The sequence below is a fragment of the Macrobrachium nipponense genome, chromosome 15, assembly GCF_015104395.2.
Source record: "Macrobrachium nipponense isolate FS-2020 chromosome 15, ASM1510439v2, whole genome shotgun sequence".
In the NCBI taxonomy this organism is placed as follows: Eukaryota; Metazoa; Arthropoda; class Malacostraca; order Decapoda; family Palaemonidae; genus Macrobrachium; species Macrobrachium nipponense.
Window position 1 is genome coordinate 9099454 of NC_087208.1, and position 17540 is coordinate 9116993.

The 17540-nt window shown below is 36.8% G+C and overlaps 1 protein-coding gene across 1 annotated transcript in view; it reads left to right on the forward strand.

Moving 5' to 3' along the window:
* The window catches only part of LOC135226994 (A-kinase anchor protein 10, mitochondrial-like), a 586899-nt gene that overhangs the window by 414478 nt on the left and 154881 nt on the right, over positions 1-17540 (forward strand). Inside the window, exon 8 of the mRNA XM_064266721.1 lies at positions 14047-14230. Coding sequence (XP_064122791.1) covers positions 14047-14230 — 184 coding nt within the window. The remainder of the gene's footprint in view (positions 1-14046; positions 14231-17540) is intronic.

The window sequence follows — 17540 nt, forward strand, 5'->3', positions numbered from 1 at the left end:
GAGAGAGATTACATAAAACCATTAAATTCGTTGACCATTGTATGGCATTGTTAAGCTCCGAGTGTCACTGGTGTTATGAGGTAGGGAAATTGATACAGAAAAAGACGAAGGGAAGAATTTACTTTTGAAATTAGTTATCGTATTATTACTACTTCTATTATTATTATATTATTATTATTATTTATTATTTGAAAATATAATAAACACGTGCATCTACCATAAAAATTCTCTCATCTCAGTAAGAAAGAGGAATTATTCTTACAAGTGAAATGGAAAGGTCATTTTCATCTCTTTAAAATACGACCATTATGAATTTTGTAATTAAAGTTTTATTATTATTATTATTATTATTATTATTATTATTATTATTATTATATGACTGAAATTATCAATAAACATTTTACATACTAGTACCATAAAAGTTCTTTCATCTCTGTAAAAGAGAGAGAGAGAGAGAGAGGTGTTTATCTCTCTCTGTTCTCTCAAAAAATACTTATAACGCTTCCAGCGAAAGAGAGGGAGGGAGTTACCACTATGACACATTATTATCTTGTGTGGAGAGAGAGAGAGAGAGAGAGAGAGAGAGAGAGAGAGAGAGAGAGAGTTAACCTTAATTAAAAGTGACATTGATAGATTAGTACGTATTGTATTTCTTTAAAATACTATCACATATGAATTTTGTAATTACAGTTATTATTATTATTATTATTATTATTATTATTATTATTATTATTATTATTATTTGAAAGTATTAAAAATGAATAGTACAAGTACATAAAAAATCTCGAGTCTCAGTAAATGAGAGAGAGAGAGAGAGAGAGAAGAGAGGAGAGAGCGAGAGAGAGAGAGAGAGAGAGAGATCCATGAACACGTGATTGCAACACTGCAGCTCTTCCCCCTCCTGGCTGTCACAGAACTTGATATATCTGACCAGTTTTTAGTACCTGGATCTCGAGAAAAGGTTACTGGAAGAAGACTGGGATTTCCTTCATTCTTCCATAATTTTTTAAATATAAGCTAAAATCTTACCAATTCACTATGGTATTTTCTTTAATGAATTGATATTATTGCTGTATAAATTAATATTAATATTTGAAAATAGTAAATCATTTATTTATCATACAAAAAAAACATACATCTTTGTAGTAGAGAGAGAGAGAGAGAGAGAGAGAGAGTAGAGAGAGAGAGAGAAATTATTATTTTTATTATGTGATATCATTTCAACTTATTAAATTACTAATACGGTATTAATCCAAATTAACTATTTTGGAAAATAGTAAATTCATTTTTGTATTATAAAAAATGTATTTAGTCATGAAAATAAACATCAAATACACTAATTAGTGATTATTTTTGTCGGAAAATACAAAGAGAGAGAGAGAGAGAGGAGAGGAGACGAGAGAGAGAGAGAGACGAGGATGAGAGAGAGAGAGAGAGAGAAACTATGGTTTTTATATCCAAGTCTAAGTAGAGTATAAATGGATTCTTTAAGTGAAATAATTTTTCAATGATATTTTGCTGTTTTGTATTAAAGGATATGTATACTGTTTGAGAATGCGTTCCTTATCCTTGACTATGGTTACCATACAGTTTAATAGCGTAAATTAATTTATGCGCCCTCCGCTCAGAAACTAGTTCTGCGCATGAGGTATCGTTAAAAGGCATAAAAAACCGTCGTAACCTTGGAATTTGCGTTGTAATCTAACCAGAAACTGTTTTGTTAATTATGTATACTGGAAACAAGCAATGATTTTTTCATTATTTGCGCTTTTGGACTGTTGTAAACTGCGCATCCCAAGCTAGTGTATTCACTCGCTCGGAAACTAGTTCCGCATATGAGGCGTCACTAAAAAAATTTAAAAAATACGACATAAAAAGTGTCGAAAATCATCATAACCTCAAAATTTTTGTTGTAATTTAACCAAAAACTTATTTTTATTAATATACTGTGCTAAAGTATAAAGAATTCTTATCATAGTATGCGTTTTTTAAAAGCGTTGTTAACTCGGAGCGTCGGAAGCGTCAGGGTGGATTTTTCAATGAATATTTAAGAAAAAGCGTCGTAACCTCGGAACGTCGTAAGCCGGACCTGTCGTAACCCAGGGACCGCCTGTACTAGTGTTTGGAGACTTTTAGGGGATACCCTACATGCCTATGTGGTTGATCATGTAATCTTTTCTAATACCTTAGAAGTACATCCACATAAACTAGAGCTAGTGCTACAGAGACAAAGAGAAATAATCTCAGAGTAAAATATCTAAATGTGAGTTTTTGAAAACCGAACATGTTTATCTAGGTTTTATGTGTCTAGTCAAGGTCTTAAAGTAGTCCATGGTAAGGTGTCGGCTATTCATAACTTTCCGGTACCTATTAACGTAAGGGGGATACACTACTTTTGCGCTGTAGTGGGTATTACAATCGTATGTTAATATGTAACTCTTCAATCATGACAGCTCCTTTAACAGATCTTACGAAGAAGGGCGTAGATTTATTATGGTCTGAAAAGCATCAACAGGCGTTCGATATCTTAAAATTGTAATTATGCAGTTAATCTATCCTAAAAATCCCTGATTTAAATAAGGATTTTTTTTATTGCAACAGACGCCTCAGACCAAGGAGTAAGAGGGGTACTACCTCAGCAATATGATAAACAGTTCTTCCCTATAGCTTTTTATTCACGTAAAGCCCTCGGATAGTAAATATGCAGTAATAGGCGAGGAAGGGCTATGGAATCATAAACTCACTAGTACATTTTAAGTTCATAATCTACGGCTATCCTGTTAAAGTCCTTACTGACCATAAGTCACTTACCGAGTTTTTCAAAAGCTTTAAACACAGTCCCAAAGGAACTCGTTGGCATATGATCATTCAGGTTTTGGAGCCAAGTTAAGATATCTACCTGGGAAAGCAATTATCATAGCTGACACATTATCCCGCAATCCCGCACCATACTGCAAAGAACCATTAATTGGACTAAAAAATATAGAAACATCCGTGCCTGTTGTTAAAAATGTATCTAAACAAGAAAATTCATTAACCCAAGAGATCGCGAGCATTGAATATCTGGGTTGGAGCGCAGAACTGTTACAAACTGAACAAAGCAAGAGTCAACAGCAATAAACAAAACAATAAACACTTCGAACGGAAACAAGGTCAGCAGCTAAGCAAAACAATAAACACTTCGAGCGTAAACAAGGGTCAGCAGCTAAACAAATCAATAAACACTTCGAACGGAAACCCTAAAGCAAAAGTATATTTAAATTATGTGTATCAGAATTATGTAATCAAATGTAATATTGTATGTAGGTCCGTGACGAGGAAAACCCGAAGAACACAGCAGGTGACTAACGAGCAGGTAGTGGTAATCTCTTTCATACCAATCGTCCTAAACTGGTTGCATTCCGTCATCCAGGGTTCTCTATTATGTCACAGAAATCCAAATCACTGTTTTACTGGCCTACAATGCTTACAGATATAAAAAGCACATAACTAATATTAACACGTGTCATGGAAACAAGGGACACACTAAGACACCTGTCAGTTTAGGGGCCTATCCCGTGCCAAATCAATCCTTGAAAGAATACAAGCAGAATTATTAACAGAGTTACGAGTCTGACAGAGGAAATAAACACTTCTTAGTGTTAATAGTTCCCTTGACACGTTATATAGACTTAATAGCACTAAAAAACTAACACCGCAATTGAGTGCGCTAGGAATATTTATGAGTGCTAAATCAGTAAACATGGAATCAACACATGATAATCTCTGACTCGGGTGGTGTAAATCAATAATAATCTCCTTAACTCGTTGTGTGAATTCCTTTCCATTAAGAAAACCAATACTATATTTTATCACCCAGAGTCAATAGGTTTGGTAGAACGGATAAATAAAAAAGTGTCATGTCTTACGAGTTACACTCGTGATATTGGATCCGAACTGGATTATAGCGGTTCTCCCGGTTTTAAATACCTTTATCATTCATATCTTGTATCTATAGAATTGATACCGCAAGTAGCCTTATACGGTACGCCGCTAGAACACTTTTCTACATATTCAAGCCAACCTTATTATTTCAAATATATATATAAAAAAAATATATATATAAACAAATAAAATAAAATAAAATAAATATGGATACAAGTGGAGTCGATAGAATACACACTGTAAGAAGTTGGAAGGGTTACAAGTTATAATAAAAAAGGAATCACGATAAAATCAATAAGCAAAACGTAACCATAGGTTAATAAAATATCCAAATATATATGCGTAAAGATTTTAACTCTAACTTAACGCTTTAGTAATGACAAATAAGCTAAAAGTTCAAACACATATCAAAACCTACTGGCATATTGTCTGTCCCGGTGATTTATATTCGTAGTCAATGAAAAAAAAAATAATAGATAAATAAATAAAATAAAATAAAATAAAAGAGATTTTAAAGTCAGGAAGTCTAGAAGTGAAATGTATATCTATGGAATAATCCTATATGGATCTTACAGGGCAAATAATATATATAAACTGTGTATGGAAACCCTTTTCATTAATTTGAATAAGGAATATCTAATTTAACATAATTACATTTATTTTACAATCATGCAGATTTCCAACATGAAACTAATATATTGTTCAATTTTGGTACTTTTTTTTTCAGGCATTCTTCTCATGTGGGTGGAGTATTAAAACAAAAAATATCCAATTTATACTAAAGTCGTATTTATTACAGTAAGTAACGTAACTCTAAAGCTGGCTGAGAGCAATCTCCTGCCAGGTGACGATGTCATCATTGCCGAATCATCATTGTTCCTTTTAACCTCAATAAACCGCTTGCAAAGCAGGTTGGCTGGAGAGAGGAATGCTTAGCCTGAACTTCTCATGGGCAAGGCAGACGTTAGGTACAAGTGTCGATCCGTGTGTGCAATGCAACTTTAGTTAAGGAATTGCAATCGTTTTAAAATTAATGAACAAAATAAGCAAACAGAATTTCTATAACATCAAAATGAATTAATTTTTTCTGAACCTCATAGACAATTAGAGTCAATAAATCATCCTATGACATTCGTAAACGGACATTTAGAAGTATCAGGTCATGGATATGAAAAATTTACTTGCAACATTAGCCTATTACAATTCAAGTAAATCACATTCATGGGAAAATGTCACATTTTCTTGAAAAACCCAAAGTTTATATAGAAATTTGTTACATAGTGGGTTCTTTCGTTGCATCTCCTGCCTATTAAAGTTCTAAAAATTAACCTCAGAGGATGCGGGCGAGAAAATTGAATAGGAACCTTTTTGTTAAGAGCACATAGGATCGGATTTTATCACAGCTTAATTTTAGTAAGCATAGAGAAATACAGAATCATGATTAATATTCTCTTTGACTCTTATGTTGCCTGGCAATCTTACAAATAGCTCCGTTTCACACTTCTTTGTCTAGTAACTTACTACCAGTAATATCGAATTTTCTTTGGGATTCGTATTAATATCTGTTTATTTTTCATAATTATAGATATTTTTACAGTCATCATAGACCTGGATAGGTTCACTCATTGTTATAATGCCATGGATAAAAAAGTTTGTACAGCTAACTCTTTTGAATTCCATAAAATATCAGCGAATTCATATGGGTTAAGTCTGGTTCTTAATGGCTTTCTCCCTCCCGTGTTTGGATTTCGTCTGAATTTACTTTGCCTTGTGACAAGTATAATTTCACTTACAGGCTGGTTACAGTATCCTGCAGTACGAGAGTTTCACATCGCACGCCCGAACAGATCGTCTACAACTTCAAAACCTCGTTTGTCGCTGCGGACGACTGCAGTGAAGTATCAACCGCCGCCTACCATGTGAAAGGGAATAAGCACCATCACAAGTGAACAAGCTTATTTCGTAGACTTCTTGGACCGACACCCGTATCCCGTCGTTAATCTCGCAATTGACTACAAAGGGAAATACTTCCGACAATTATGACCGTAGAGGATATTCAACTCTATGTTGCTGGCGCAGGACTCGTGCTGGGGATGATTTTATTCATCGCGAACGTATTCGTAATAGCATAGGATGCAGAGAACAATGTATGGGCGCAAAATAGAACATCGGACCCTGCCCAGGCAATTCCCCTTGTTTTTAACCATTTGGAATTGGCCATTTCATTTGGCTATAGGTGGTTGTCTGGAACTGTGTAATGGACGAAAAGTTGTTCGAAACGCTAGAATGTGCAGTAGATATAACCTCGGTCATGTATCCTATATATAAATTATCATAAATAACAGAATCGAAATATATCTTTGCGTGTACGCACTAGGAATCTATTTAAAGTGCACCTAGATTAATCACTTAGATTAGTCATTTATGTTAATCAGTTGTATCAAGTGCACACATATATTGATCATAATTATATGAATCCATATACATATGTATAAATAAATCAGGTAGCCTATAATCAATCTGTTACCTTTTATCTTACCAATAACTGCAGTTATATATGAGTTAGTATATGGATCAATGAACCAGTTATATAAAAGTTAGCATAAAAATCAATGAATTAGCATAAACATTAATAATTTTTATCAATTCATATATGAATTTTTATCAGTTAGAATATGATTTTTATCATGTTAATCTTTATTCTATGCAATTATCAGAGTACATTAGTATTTTCGGTAGCATATGTATCTTAAAGAGATGAAGTGAAAAACTGTACCAGTATATATCACGTGATCACTATTATATTTACAAATATCATCATATGCATATTATGTCTTATATCTTATTACTTGAATCTGTATTTGTGTACACCATGAATTTTTTTGTACTTATAAGTATCTTCTATATATCTATATATATTCACGTAGTGTCTGTATCACACTCCTGTAAGTCAAATGCAAGTCAAGCTTGAGTAATATTCAGTGGTTGGTTTTGTAGCCGACCAAGCTTTTATGTAAGAGTTACATAATAAAAATATGGAATGTTATTCCATATATATAAAAAACTAAAACTATGAGGTCAACCAGATTGCTTGCAGGAATGTGATCAGACCAGATACGATAAAGTATGCTAAGATGACTTATACAATAAAGTAGGCTAAGATGACATGCTGTCACCTGTAGTCATTCATTTGTTTATAAACTTTAGTCCAAGCATCCTGCTTAAGACGAACACCGTGACCTATAGCTCAAGCGGCCTACGTGATTTGTAACTATGTCATCTGTGTGTATGTTCGTATGTTCGAGCTACTGTCTGCTTCCTTTATGATTTGTAACCGAGATGGTAGTCAGAGTGGAATTAGCCATCATCATTGGCAGAAGCGATCAAGCCATCGTCATTAGAAGACCTGTACAATCCTATCTGATATTCATCATGTAATCTCAGAAGAATATATGTATTTTTATACTTCGTGTTTTCTACTAGAACCTCACATCAGAAAGAAGATATCATCATGAGTTTAACACATCGCCGTTATAACGAAAGAAGATACATACTTCAAAAGTTATCATCAAACCCCAAGACACTCCAATGAGTATGGAAGTGCATAACCAACCGACTTAGCGTAAGATTATCGCAAGTCTAACATTACCTCATAGGGCGCCTTATTATACAAGGCAACAGCCCTTTCATATTGTCACATGGTTTATTACAATTTTCATCATAAAGAAAAAAGGGGGGGGGGGTGTTAAGATGTCTACCTGACCATCCGTAAGGAGCATCACCATCTCGTAACAGATGGTGCAGGCCTCTGGGTGCCAAACCATATACGGCAGCTGTCCCTCCTTGGCTACTAAGGGGACGGAGCAGTTCGCGTGGGAGCGACACACTTCGTGCCCCACAGTCTCGCCGAGGGAGGCGGAGCATCCCGGTGACTGACAGGGCACCTTCTGTAATGGTAATTATAAATGAGTATCAACCTCAAGGAGTGCCGGGGCTACTCCGGCGAGGGTATGGAACTTAAACTAGATAAAGTTCAAAACATCTAATTCACTGAATAATTTCTTATATATAAAGGCTAACTGCTTGGTCTCGAACTCGCTCCTGGATTTTATATAGGTCTAGTACTTGGGATCCAATATCCGCTGGACTATGAGGACGACAGGCCTCAACTCTGTAAGTCCGGCTGGACCGGAGGGCTACGTATGAACGCAGGCGCCTACATTATCTCCAAGAATGAGAACTGAGGTATAGCAGGTTTAATGCGAAACTCCGGTGGCGGATGTGAGGGTGAGTCACTCTCCGTCGGCACCGCAAGGGTCCGGAGCTGTTCACTGTATGATCCCTCAAGGCTTAGCTCACCTGAAGTCTCATTTCTCTTTGTCCCAGCCACTGGCTGTGGAATAGGCGGAGGTGGCGGGTCAGGGAAAGGTAATTCCACAACTGATGTTGCCTACCTCTACTGAGGGGGGGGGGGGGGGGGGGGGAGGGGGGGGGGGGGGGGGGGGGGGGGGGGGGGGGGGGGGGGGGGGAGCAAAGGCTCTTATCCCAATTCCACTGTTAGAGGAGCTGGAGAAAGAGACAACAGAGCGGCGGAGCCACATATATACTACTTGAAGCTATGTCCGTCATCTGGCGGGGCCGGAGGACTATAGCTCGGAGCCGTAATACCCCTTACATCCCTCGCACCCGTCCCCCTTCCTCCACTTATGTGAAACTCAAGCGAACGTTCCTCACTAAGAGTACTAGTACCGCGAGTTATAACGGATCGGCTGGGCCGAGCCTAGTAGTGGGTAGGGGGGGAAGGGGTGGTCGGTCGTGAACGTCTGGCCCCCTGTCCGATCAGAGGTGGCCACCTATTAGCGGTTGTAGGCTACCACTGTAGGGGTGGTAGTGTGACTGGGCCCATGGCCCGTCGTGATTGGTACAACAACCGGTTGAGGTGGCCCATGATTGAGAGGTATAGCCTACTACTAAGGATTAAACCGAAGGAGGCTAGGCCAAGACGAATGTTAACCAGACCTTTTACAGTACAGTAATACAGTATAGCATAATGATAATAATGGATATACATCATACTTGATAATGAGGTGCTATGGAAGAGTTGGAAGGGGTTCTTATATATATATATATATATATATATATATACAGGCAGCCCGCGGTTAACGGCGCAATCACTCAACGGAGAATCGGTTTTATGGCGGTCGTCAAAAATATTCATTACAAAAATAAGGCATTTTAAAGGTATCTTTACGGCACAATTTTCAGTTAACAGCGCCACTAGCGCCGTTGTCTAACGAGTTCATACATTTGTAGACATGCCGTTCAGACCATAAAGGTTATGCAAATTATGTTAACAAATTTTATGGAGAGTTATTACGTAGGTATTAGGGTAAAATATATGCCTCTAACGCTGTTCTAAGCCGAAAATATCGAGTTACACAAGTGCAAATTTAGCTATAGATGTGTCGATTTATAAATGTTCATGCTTTTGTTTAAAATGTGTATGAAAAAATGTATTACGTGAAAGGTATTTTTATTTCTGTACAGAAATATGATACAAAGGCAGTTTTTGAAACTGCCCTTCACGTTATCAAATACAATGTTTTTTCATGTTCTTTCTTGTGAGCCGCCGCCTGCCGCTCTTCCGAAAATATCGATTTAAAAACAAAGTGCAAATTAGCGATCGATGTGTCGATTTTATAAATGTTTATGCTTTTATGTTTAAATGTGTATGAAAATGTATTACAAATAAGGTATTTTTATTTCTGTGCAGAAGTATGATAAAAAGGCAGCTTTTGAAACTGCCCTTCAAGTTATCGACTACGATGTTTTTTCAAGTTCGTTCTTGTATGCCGCCGTCTGCCGCTCTTCCGAAAATATAGAGTTAAAAAGAGTGCAAATTTAGCGATCGATGTGTCGATTTTTAAAATGTTTATGCTTTTATGTTTAAAATGTGTATGAAAATATATTACGTAAAGGTATTTTAATTTTTGTACAGAAATAAGATACAAACTAAGGCAGCCTTTGTAACTGCGCTCCACGTTGTCAGCGGATGTTTTTTCATGTTCGTTCTTGTCCGCCAGTACCGAAAAATGCATTGTGTTATTTTATTAATTATGCATCTTTTCCATAAATCCTTTAAAAAGTTATACATTATTTCACTGTATCCAAGAATATTGTATGTATTCTCATATTATTGTATTTTAAAATACTACGGCAAATTTAAGCCAGTATTCCGCGGAGCGGCCAATGTTGTGGTTGGAAATCAGCTGATGAATACGCGTTTGTTTCACCATAACGCAATTCTGAGCGAATGCTCTTGCTTCTAGTTAGCATAAACGAATATCTATATACTTGACTTATATGAGACAAAGTTATTTTTCCTTATACAGCGTGTTTTTAGGTGGAAATATTTATTGAGTATGTCTCGTTGTGAATGTGAACTACTATTTTTTTCGTTAACAGATTACTTTGGCGGCATGTTTATTGCGTAAAAAATGACGTGATTCCGTTCGCAATAATCCTTTATATCATCGTAATACGAACTTTACGTTATTTACCTTATATCGACGTGAAACCAACAGTAAAATGTGTTCTTTCAAGCACAGTAGTTTTGATTAAAATGATTTTATCCCAATTTTATCTACAGTTGTGTTTGATGGCAGACGTTTACTGCAGTTTTATCCTTGTTGCCGATGTACGATAATAGTCATTAGCAGCTTGAACAGTTTTCTCAGCTTCAGTTATAACTAGGTTTAAATTTAACAGTATATTTCCCGATTGATCTTTAATCTATATTGATCTCTGATCTATAGCAAATAAAGTTATTACATTAAGATATCTTAGTTCTATTCTATACATAACGCCATTTATAACAAATACGGTAATGTTGTACTGTAGTACGATGATTGAAATACAAGCCAAACAGATGTTATCCAGTTCGGTTGTACTTAGAAAAAAAAAAAATCGTTTCTCGTTCGGTTGTTCATGGCTGTACACTTTCACGCAACGAGTATAACGTTAAAACCATACTTTCATCATTCTCTTTTGCTGTTATTGAGCTTATGTAACTAGAAGATGGATAAAGTTAGGCCATTGTAATTTGATCTCTCATAAAATCGGACTATCGTAAGACTAATGATCGTAACCTGAACACTACAGCTACCTGTACACTGTATAAACTTTATTATATCTTTACACTCTAGACCCCACCCACATGTACTGTACAGTAAAATTCTGTAGTTTACTATACTGCATAAATAAATATAATTTTATTTATTGTGGGATTACGGCGCCTTTGACTGGGCTAGAGTTTCGAAAGAAGGTGTGTGGCGGCCGTAGGCTTTAAAATCGCTCAGTGTCGAAAATCGCTTGGCGTCGGTGGCCAGGAACGGAACCCCTGCCGCTAACCGAGGGCCGCCTGTGTGTGTGTGTATATATATATATATATATATATATATATATATATATATATATATATATATATATATATATATATATATATATATATATCATATATATCTTTATACATCATATACATATACATATACATATACATATCATATCATATAGTGGTCCCCCCGTATTCACGGGGATGCGTACCAGACCCCCCGTGAATAGTTAGAATCCGCGAATGTTTGGAACCCCTATAAAAATGCTAAAAACAGCCTATTTTGTTAGTTAAAACTCAAGAAAAACCCACTAAAATTTTCCTACATGGTTTTTTTAATAGTTTTATCACAAAAAATGCATTTTATGATGAAATTCATCAAAAAAAAACAGGAATCTGTGGATATTTATCAGAAAAATACCCGCAAAATGCGGCGAATTTTCCGCAATAATGCAGGGAAACGTTCCCGAGAGAAATCCGCGAATGTGTGAGTCCGCGAATGTGTGAGTCCGCGAATACGTCCACTGTATACGTATATATATATATATATATATATATATATACTATATATATATATATATATATATATATATATATATATATCTATATATACATATATATATATATATATATATATATCTTATATATATATATAATATATATATATATATATGTATATAATATATATATATATATATTAATAATTATATATATATATATTATTATATATATTATAATATGATATATATATATATATATATATATATATATATATATGTATGTATATATATATATTATATTATATTAGTATATATATATATATATATATATAGATATATATATATATATATATATATATTTCTATATTTCTATATATATATATATATATATATATATATATATATATATATATATATATATATATATATATATATATTTTATATAATATATATATATATATATATTATATATATATATATATATATATATATATATTGGGAAAATAACCGATTTGGATTTAACTGACTAACCAAGATCGCTAGCGACACGAAACGTCAGGTAAATTCTCCTCTAAGATGTCATTATGTGGACAGTACCCTCAACTAAACCTACCAAATTCGAATTTATTCGATTCAGACTGGCCAGGAGGATAGATCACATAAAATGAAAGATAGAGAGGCTCTCTTATCATTGATATTTCCTCTGAAGAGCCTTAACTTCTTCAGGGAGATGACATAAGAGTAACGGTTAAGGACAGTTAGCCTACCTTAATAATATAGTTGGGCTGAGCTGATGGGTGGCAACTCTCCCACCTCTTCAGTGAATTAATGAATAGGTATATTTTCTTATATTTACTTTCGAAAAATATAATAATTCATGCAAATTAACGTTGGTGAGAGAGAATGAGTTACCAACTCTCTTTCTCTCTCTCTCCTACTAAATAATAGACTGCGTAGCCTATCAATGATGATAATAATATTATTATTATGTCGAGATCACTTGGACGCGCTCACGAGCTGTGGGGAGGGGGAGGGTACGAACGTTTTTAGTCTAGCCCCCAGACTTGCCCCAGAGTATGTCGTGAACGCGTTCGGTACTTCTACGACATAATATCTAATAATAGTAATAAATATAACATTAGAACACAAGAATTAGGTACTTTTAAATGCAAATAATATTTAATTTATTTTTATTTAAGCTAAAACATGTGTACCTAATTCCCACGCGTTCTTGCTCATGATGCCAAAATGGCAGGGAGACGCCAGCTTCCCCGCAATACTTTCTACGGGGCGGAAGGCCAATAAAGGAAGTTCGCAACCTTATAATTTATGAAAAACAGAAATTGGGGTAGTACTCAACTTTGGTGCGGAAGACATTTCAGCCGAAGCCATCACGAAAAAAGTACTTAAATCGCCGAAAAACACGAGCAAGAAAAAACATGTCGTAGCTTAGCGAGATCTAAAAACAGGATTGAAGATGGCGCTCGGGTCGTAGTAGTAGTAGTAGTAGTAGTAGTAGTAGCGAGAGAGAGGGGGAAGTAGTAGCTGTTGGGTCGGCTCTCCCTATGAGAGGGATTTTGGAAAGGAAACCTCTAATTGGCAGGAGACCTGTGAATAGTGGCTTCCACTTGCCTTTTACTTTATACCAGACGCCCGTAGGGTGCTCGCGCGAGGGTAGTAACCTCAGCATACCATGCTAGGTTTTTTTCTCTGGTATATTTAGAACCTATTTATACTAGAAAAGTGGATAGCAGGATCCTTTTCACTGGCGAACACAGGTTGACCCAGAAAATAGATGTTGTATTTTTGTTTTGAAAATATATTTACTGTATGCAGTATACTATTGTTACAAATATGAGGAAAATGGAAGGTGATTGCCTTTTGCATAAAGTTTTCAGTTTAAAGTGTGATGGTTGTTTATAAGCATATTGAATGTTTACAGTGATGTGGTACTGACTAGGTGAGGAAGGGTATAAAGTTGCCCTTCAGCATCCCTAGATTTTTTTACTCTTAAATTTTTTTATTTTGACCAAATCTGATGGACACTGTGGCGCTAATAATTTGGATAACTGAAGGATTACTGTATATGGTTGATATATTAAATTTTTTGTAATGGAAAAAACAAGTGGTTTTTATTTTGTATTCACTCCTAGTTATATAAGACAAATGTTACAAAATCTTTGCCTGTTTAGATTTCTTTCTCTTTATATATATATTGTTAATTTCCAACAGGATCTGAAAGCACATGTTCAAGTGAGCAGAGCAGTAGTCAAGGTATAAGTTCGCAAAATACTCTTTTGGCTATGGACTCTGCTCCACATCGATTCAGAAACTTGGATGACCCAACATTAGCCATGAGGATTGATGAGGCTCAAATCACTGATCCAGATTCTCTTTGGCGGCGAAAAAATTTCAGGTGTGTTTTTAATCTCATATTTTCTTACCTTGCATAACTTGTATTCATATGAATTACGAACCTATTACTGTACTTAAATAAAGACCATATTGCAGTGTAGTACTTAAATAAAAGACTATATTGCAGATATATTTGCTGGCATGTAAGGAGTGCCGACGCAGATGTGCTAACATTACACCAGCATGCAAGACAGTTTTGGGGAGTAGGTTTGGAAAGATAAAAATATCCTCATTTTCATAGGCTTTCCCACTTCGTAGGTTATTGTGAAGCTTCATATCTACTGGTATTCATACAATGCTGAAGAGGATGAGAAACAGTACAAAATTCTTGTTCCTACACAAATACAAAATTTCAATCTTTATGTAGTATTATCTTGTGAACGCGAGGTTGAACAGCTGTTTAACTTTCAGACAAGGTTGTTAACTACTGACGGAACTCTGCCCACTCGTCGGTCTGCACTCCACTTTTGCTTTTGGCCACTGTCTTGTGAAGACATCTCTGCACTTATCTGCCTGACTGCTGTTTGCTTTGTTATGCTTTTTGTTGATATATTGTTGTGTGATGTTTGTGTTATAGATATATACAAACTCTTAATCAGTTTACCACTTTGAAGTGGAAACTGCTGGGTTAGGTGCTGTCTAGGGAAGGAAAGACGGTGTGTTAATTATTATTTTTTTTAGGTTGATCCTCATTCATTTTCACACGTCACACTTTGACATGATTGTAATAAGAAATATAACGCAACTAATTTTTTCAGGTCTTGTGGAGAGTTACGCGCCTCTCCAGGCCTCTCGGGAGAGCCAAGTGTCTTTTGAATTTAATGATCATTCTTAGGCTTGAGGGGCTTGCCAGTAACTGCTCTGACTGTGCCCACAATGACCTACTTGCCACGATGTCGGCTAGCTGTAGGCCTGCTCCTACTCCCTTGGTAACCCCTAATGCAGTATTGAGTTCCCAGGTACATACTGCCATATACATCATCTTTTAAGAGGTGTTCTCTACATGCTGCTGCCGATGGCACTCTAGGCGAATTCAAGAAGAGGAGACGTATGTCATTATTGTTGTCTTTTCCTCTTCCAAAGCTAACAAGCAGAGGAAGAGGAAGGTTGCCTTGTGCTCCTGTTACTTTGCGCATAAGTTCCACATTGGACGATTGGGTTATGTACACGCCTATCAGTCTGGTAGCCAGAGTTCACTTCTGGCTGCAGCCAATGCGGAATCAGAGGAATTTGTTTCAGGTGAATAGAAATTAATTTCTCGATATAATGTGGTTCGGATCTCACAGTAAGCTGTAGGTCCCATTGCTAAGTAACCAATTGGTTCCTATCCATGTAAATAAAAATCTAATCCTTTGGACCAGCCCTAGGAGAGCTTGTAATAATCAGCTCAGTGGTCTGGTTAAACTAAAATATACTGTACTTTGCACCAGACCACTGGAAAGGGTGGGATTTCACTGGGCGACACAGGCCCTTGCCCAGAAATAGCCTGCCTACCTGATTCACCGGTACCAGACCTAATCTCTGGTAGCGGTACCGCTGTACCTCTGCTCCCGTTGGCCAAAGACATGGGTGCAACCACTACCAAGGGTTCTTCGGACCTCTTTCGTGCTGGTACTGTCCTGATAGGCCCCCCTCCGGGCCTTCAGTGCCAGCCTTGGTCTCTTGCTAGCGTTACCACTGCTCCGGTTGCTGAGCATATGGGTGCAACCATTACCTGGGGTTCTTTGCATCCCAGTGCACTGGTACCGGGCTTGGTAGGCCACCTACCCATGTTATCTGTATCATCCCTGTTCTATTAATAGCTAGTAGTAGTACCTTGGCACTGCTGCCCCATTGCTGACAGCACAGGCACAACTACTACCCAGGGTTCCTTGGACCTCAGTATTGGCCCTTGGCTGGTACTGGCCCCAGTACCCATCTTCTTAGGTCGGCAAGGGTCCCTGGTTAACTGACTCAGTACCACCTGCCAGCACAAGCTAGTGAGGAAAGGTGGGCAGGGACCTCCCTTACCCTACCCCCCCCCCCCCACTCGTCAAGAGAACAGACCAGGGGACGGTTAGTTACAGAGAAGGGTAGTCACCACTTTGGTCGGTTTTCAGTTTTGTATATCATTATTGACTAATAGTTCTGGTTTCCGAAAACGCATCACAAACCCTTCCCTGATATTGGCAAAATGGTCGAAAATTGCTTCAAGTAAAGTTATCCATTTGCATCTTGTGAATGGCGCCGGGCGAGTGTCTGAAAGTACAAGTCATTGAGAGGCACTCACCACACACACTGCCTCACTCATTGTTTACAGGAGGGAAGCAAGTAGCCAATGGGAGCGTGCTTACTATTTTGTGGCTATCTCGGCCAACCAGCAGTGCTCTAGTGTCCTGTGTGGAGTCTTCCCGGCAATCCGTCCTTTTAAACTTAAAATGTTTATTAAAATGTTTATGGTAATGCTAGGTAAGGAAATAAAACTCGAAATTTAAAACAATAATTTTATTTTATATTGATTTTTTGGTAGCAACCATTTTATTTTGCTGCACTTTCAGGGGCAAACATACACATGCAAATTGCACACAATTGCAACAATAGTGTTTGAAATGAATGTATAATGATAAATTTTAGGAGTATAACTCAATTTAAAGTAATTGTCAGAAGCAGATTATGAATCTTTTTGCACATATTGTGTGTGTGCACACACATAAATGCGGAAAAATGATTGTGTATTAGATACACACAATTGGTATAAAACACTTTTTTATGAAATGAACATCAATTAAAGTGTTTTTCAACCTATTAACGGGATTTTGACGAAGGAAAAATCTATTTCTGGGCAAGGGCCTGTGTCGCCCAGTGAAATGTCCCTTTAGCACACATTTCTAAGGTATAAATATTGCTATAATACCAGAGGAAAAAGCTAATATGGAAATACCAGAATATTCTGGCTCGCTCACCTTATTTAAGGTGTCAGTATGGTTTCTGGGGCGAGTGAAACCACTACCAGAGGTCCTTTGCCATTTAGATTCATCCTTCTTCAATATCCCTCATCTGCAGAGGAGCCGATCTAAGGCCCACTACTCGCTACCATTACGGCTAGCTCCTCTGACATCATTCCTGCAGGTAGCACCCAAGCTTGGGCCAAAAAGTTGGGGGGGGGGGGGTGAAAGGAAAGGTGGGATTTCACTGGGCGACACAGGCCCTTGCCCAGAAATAGATTTTTCCTTTGTCAAAATCCCTTTTCTGGGCTCAGCCTGTGTCACTACGTGAAATAGTACCAGAGAAATGGCCACACAAGCTTGGAAAGAAGGAAGCACACAAGTAAT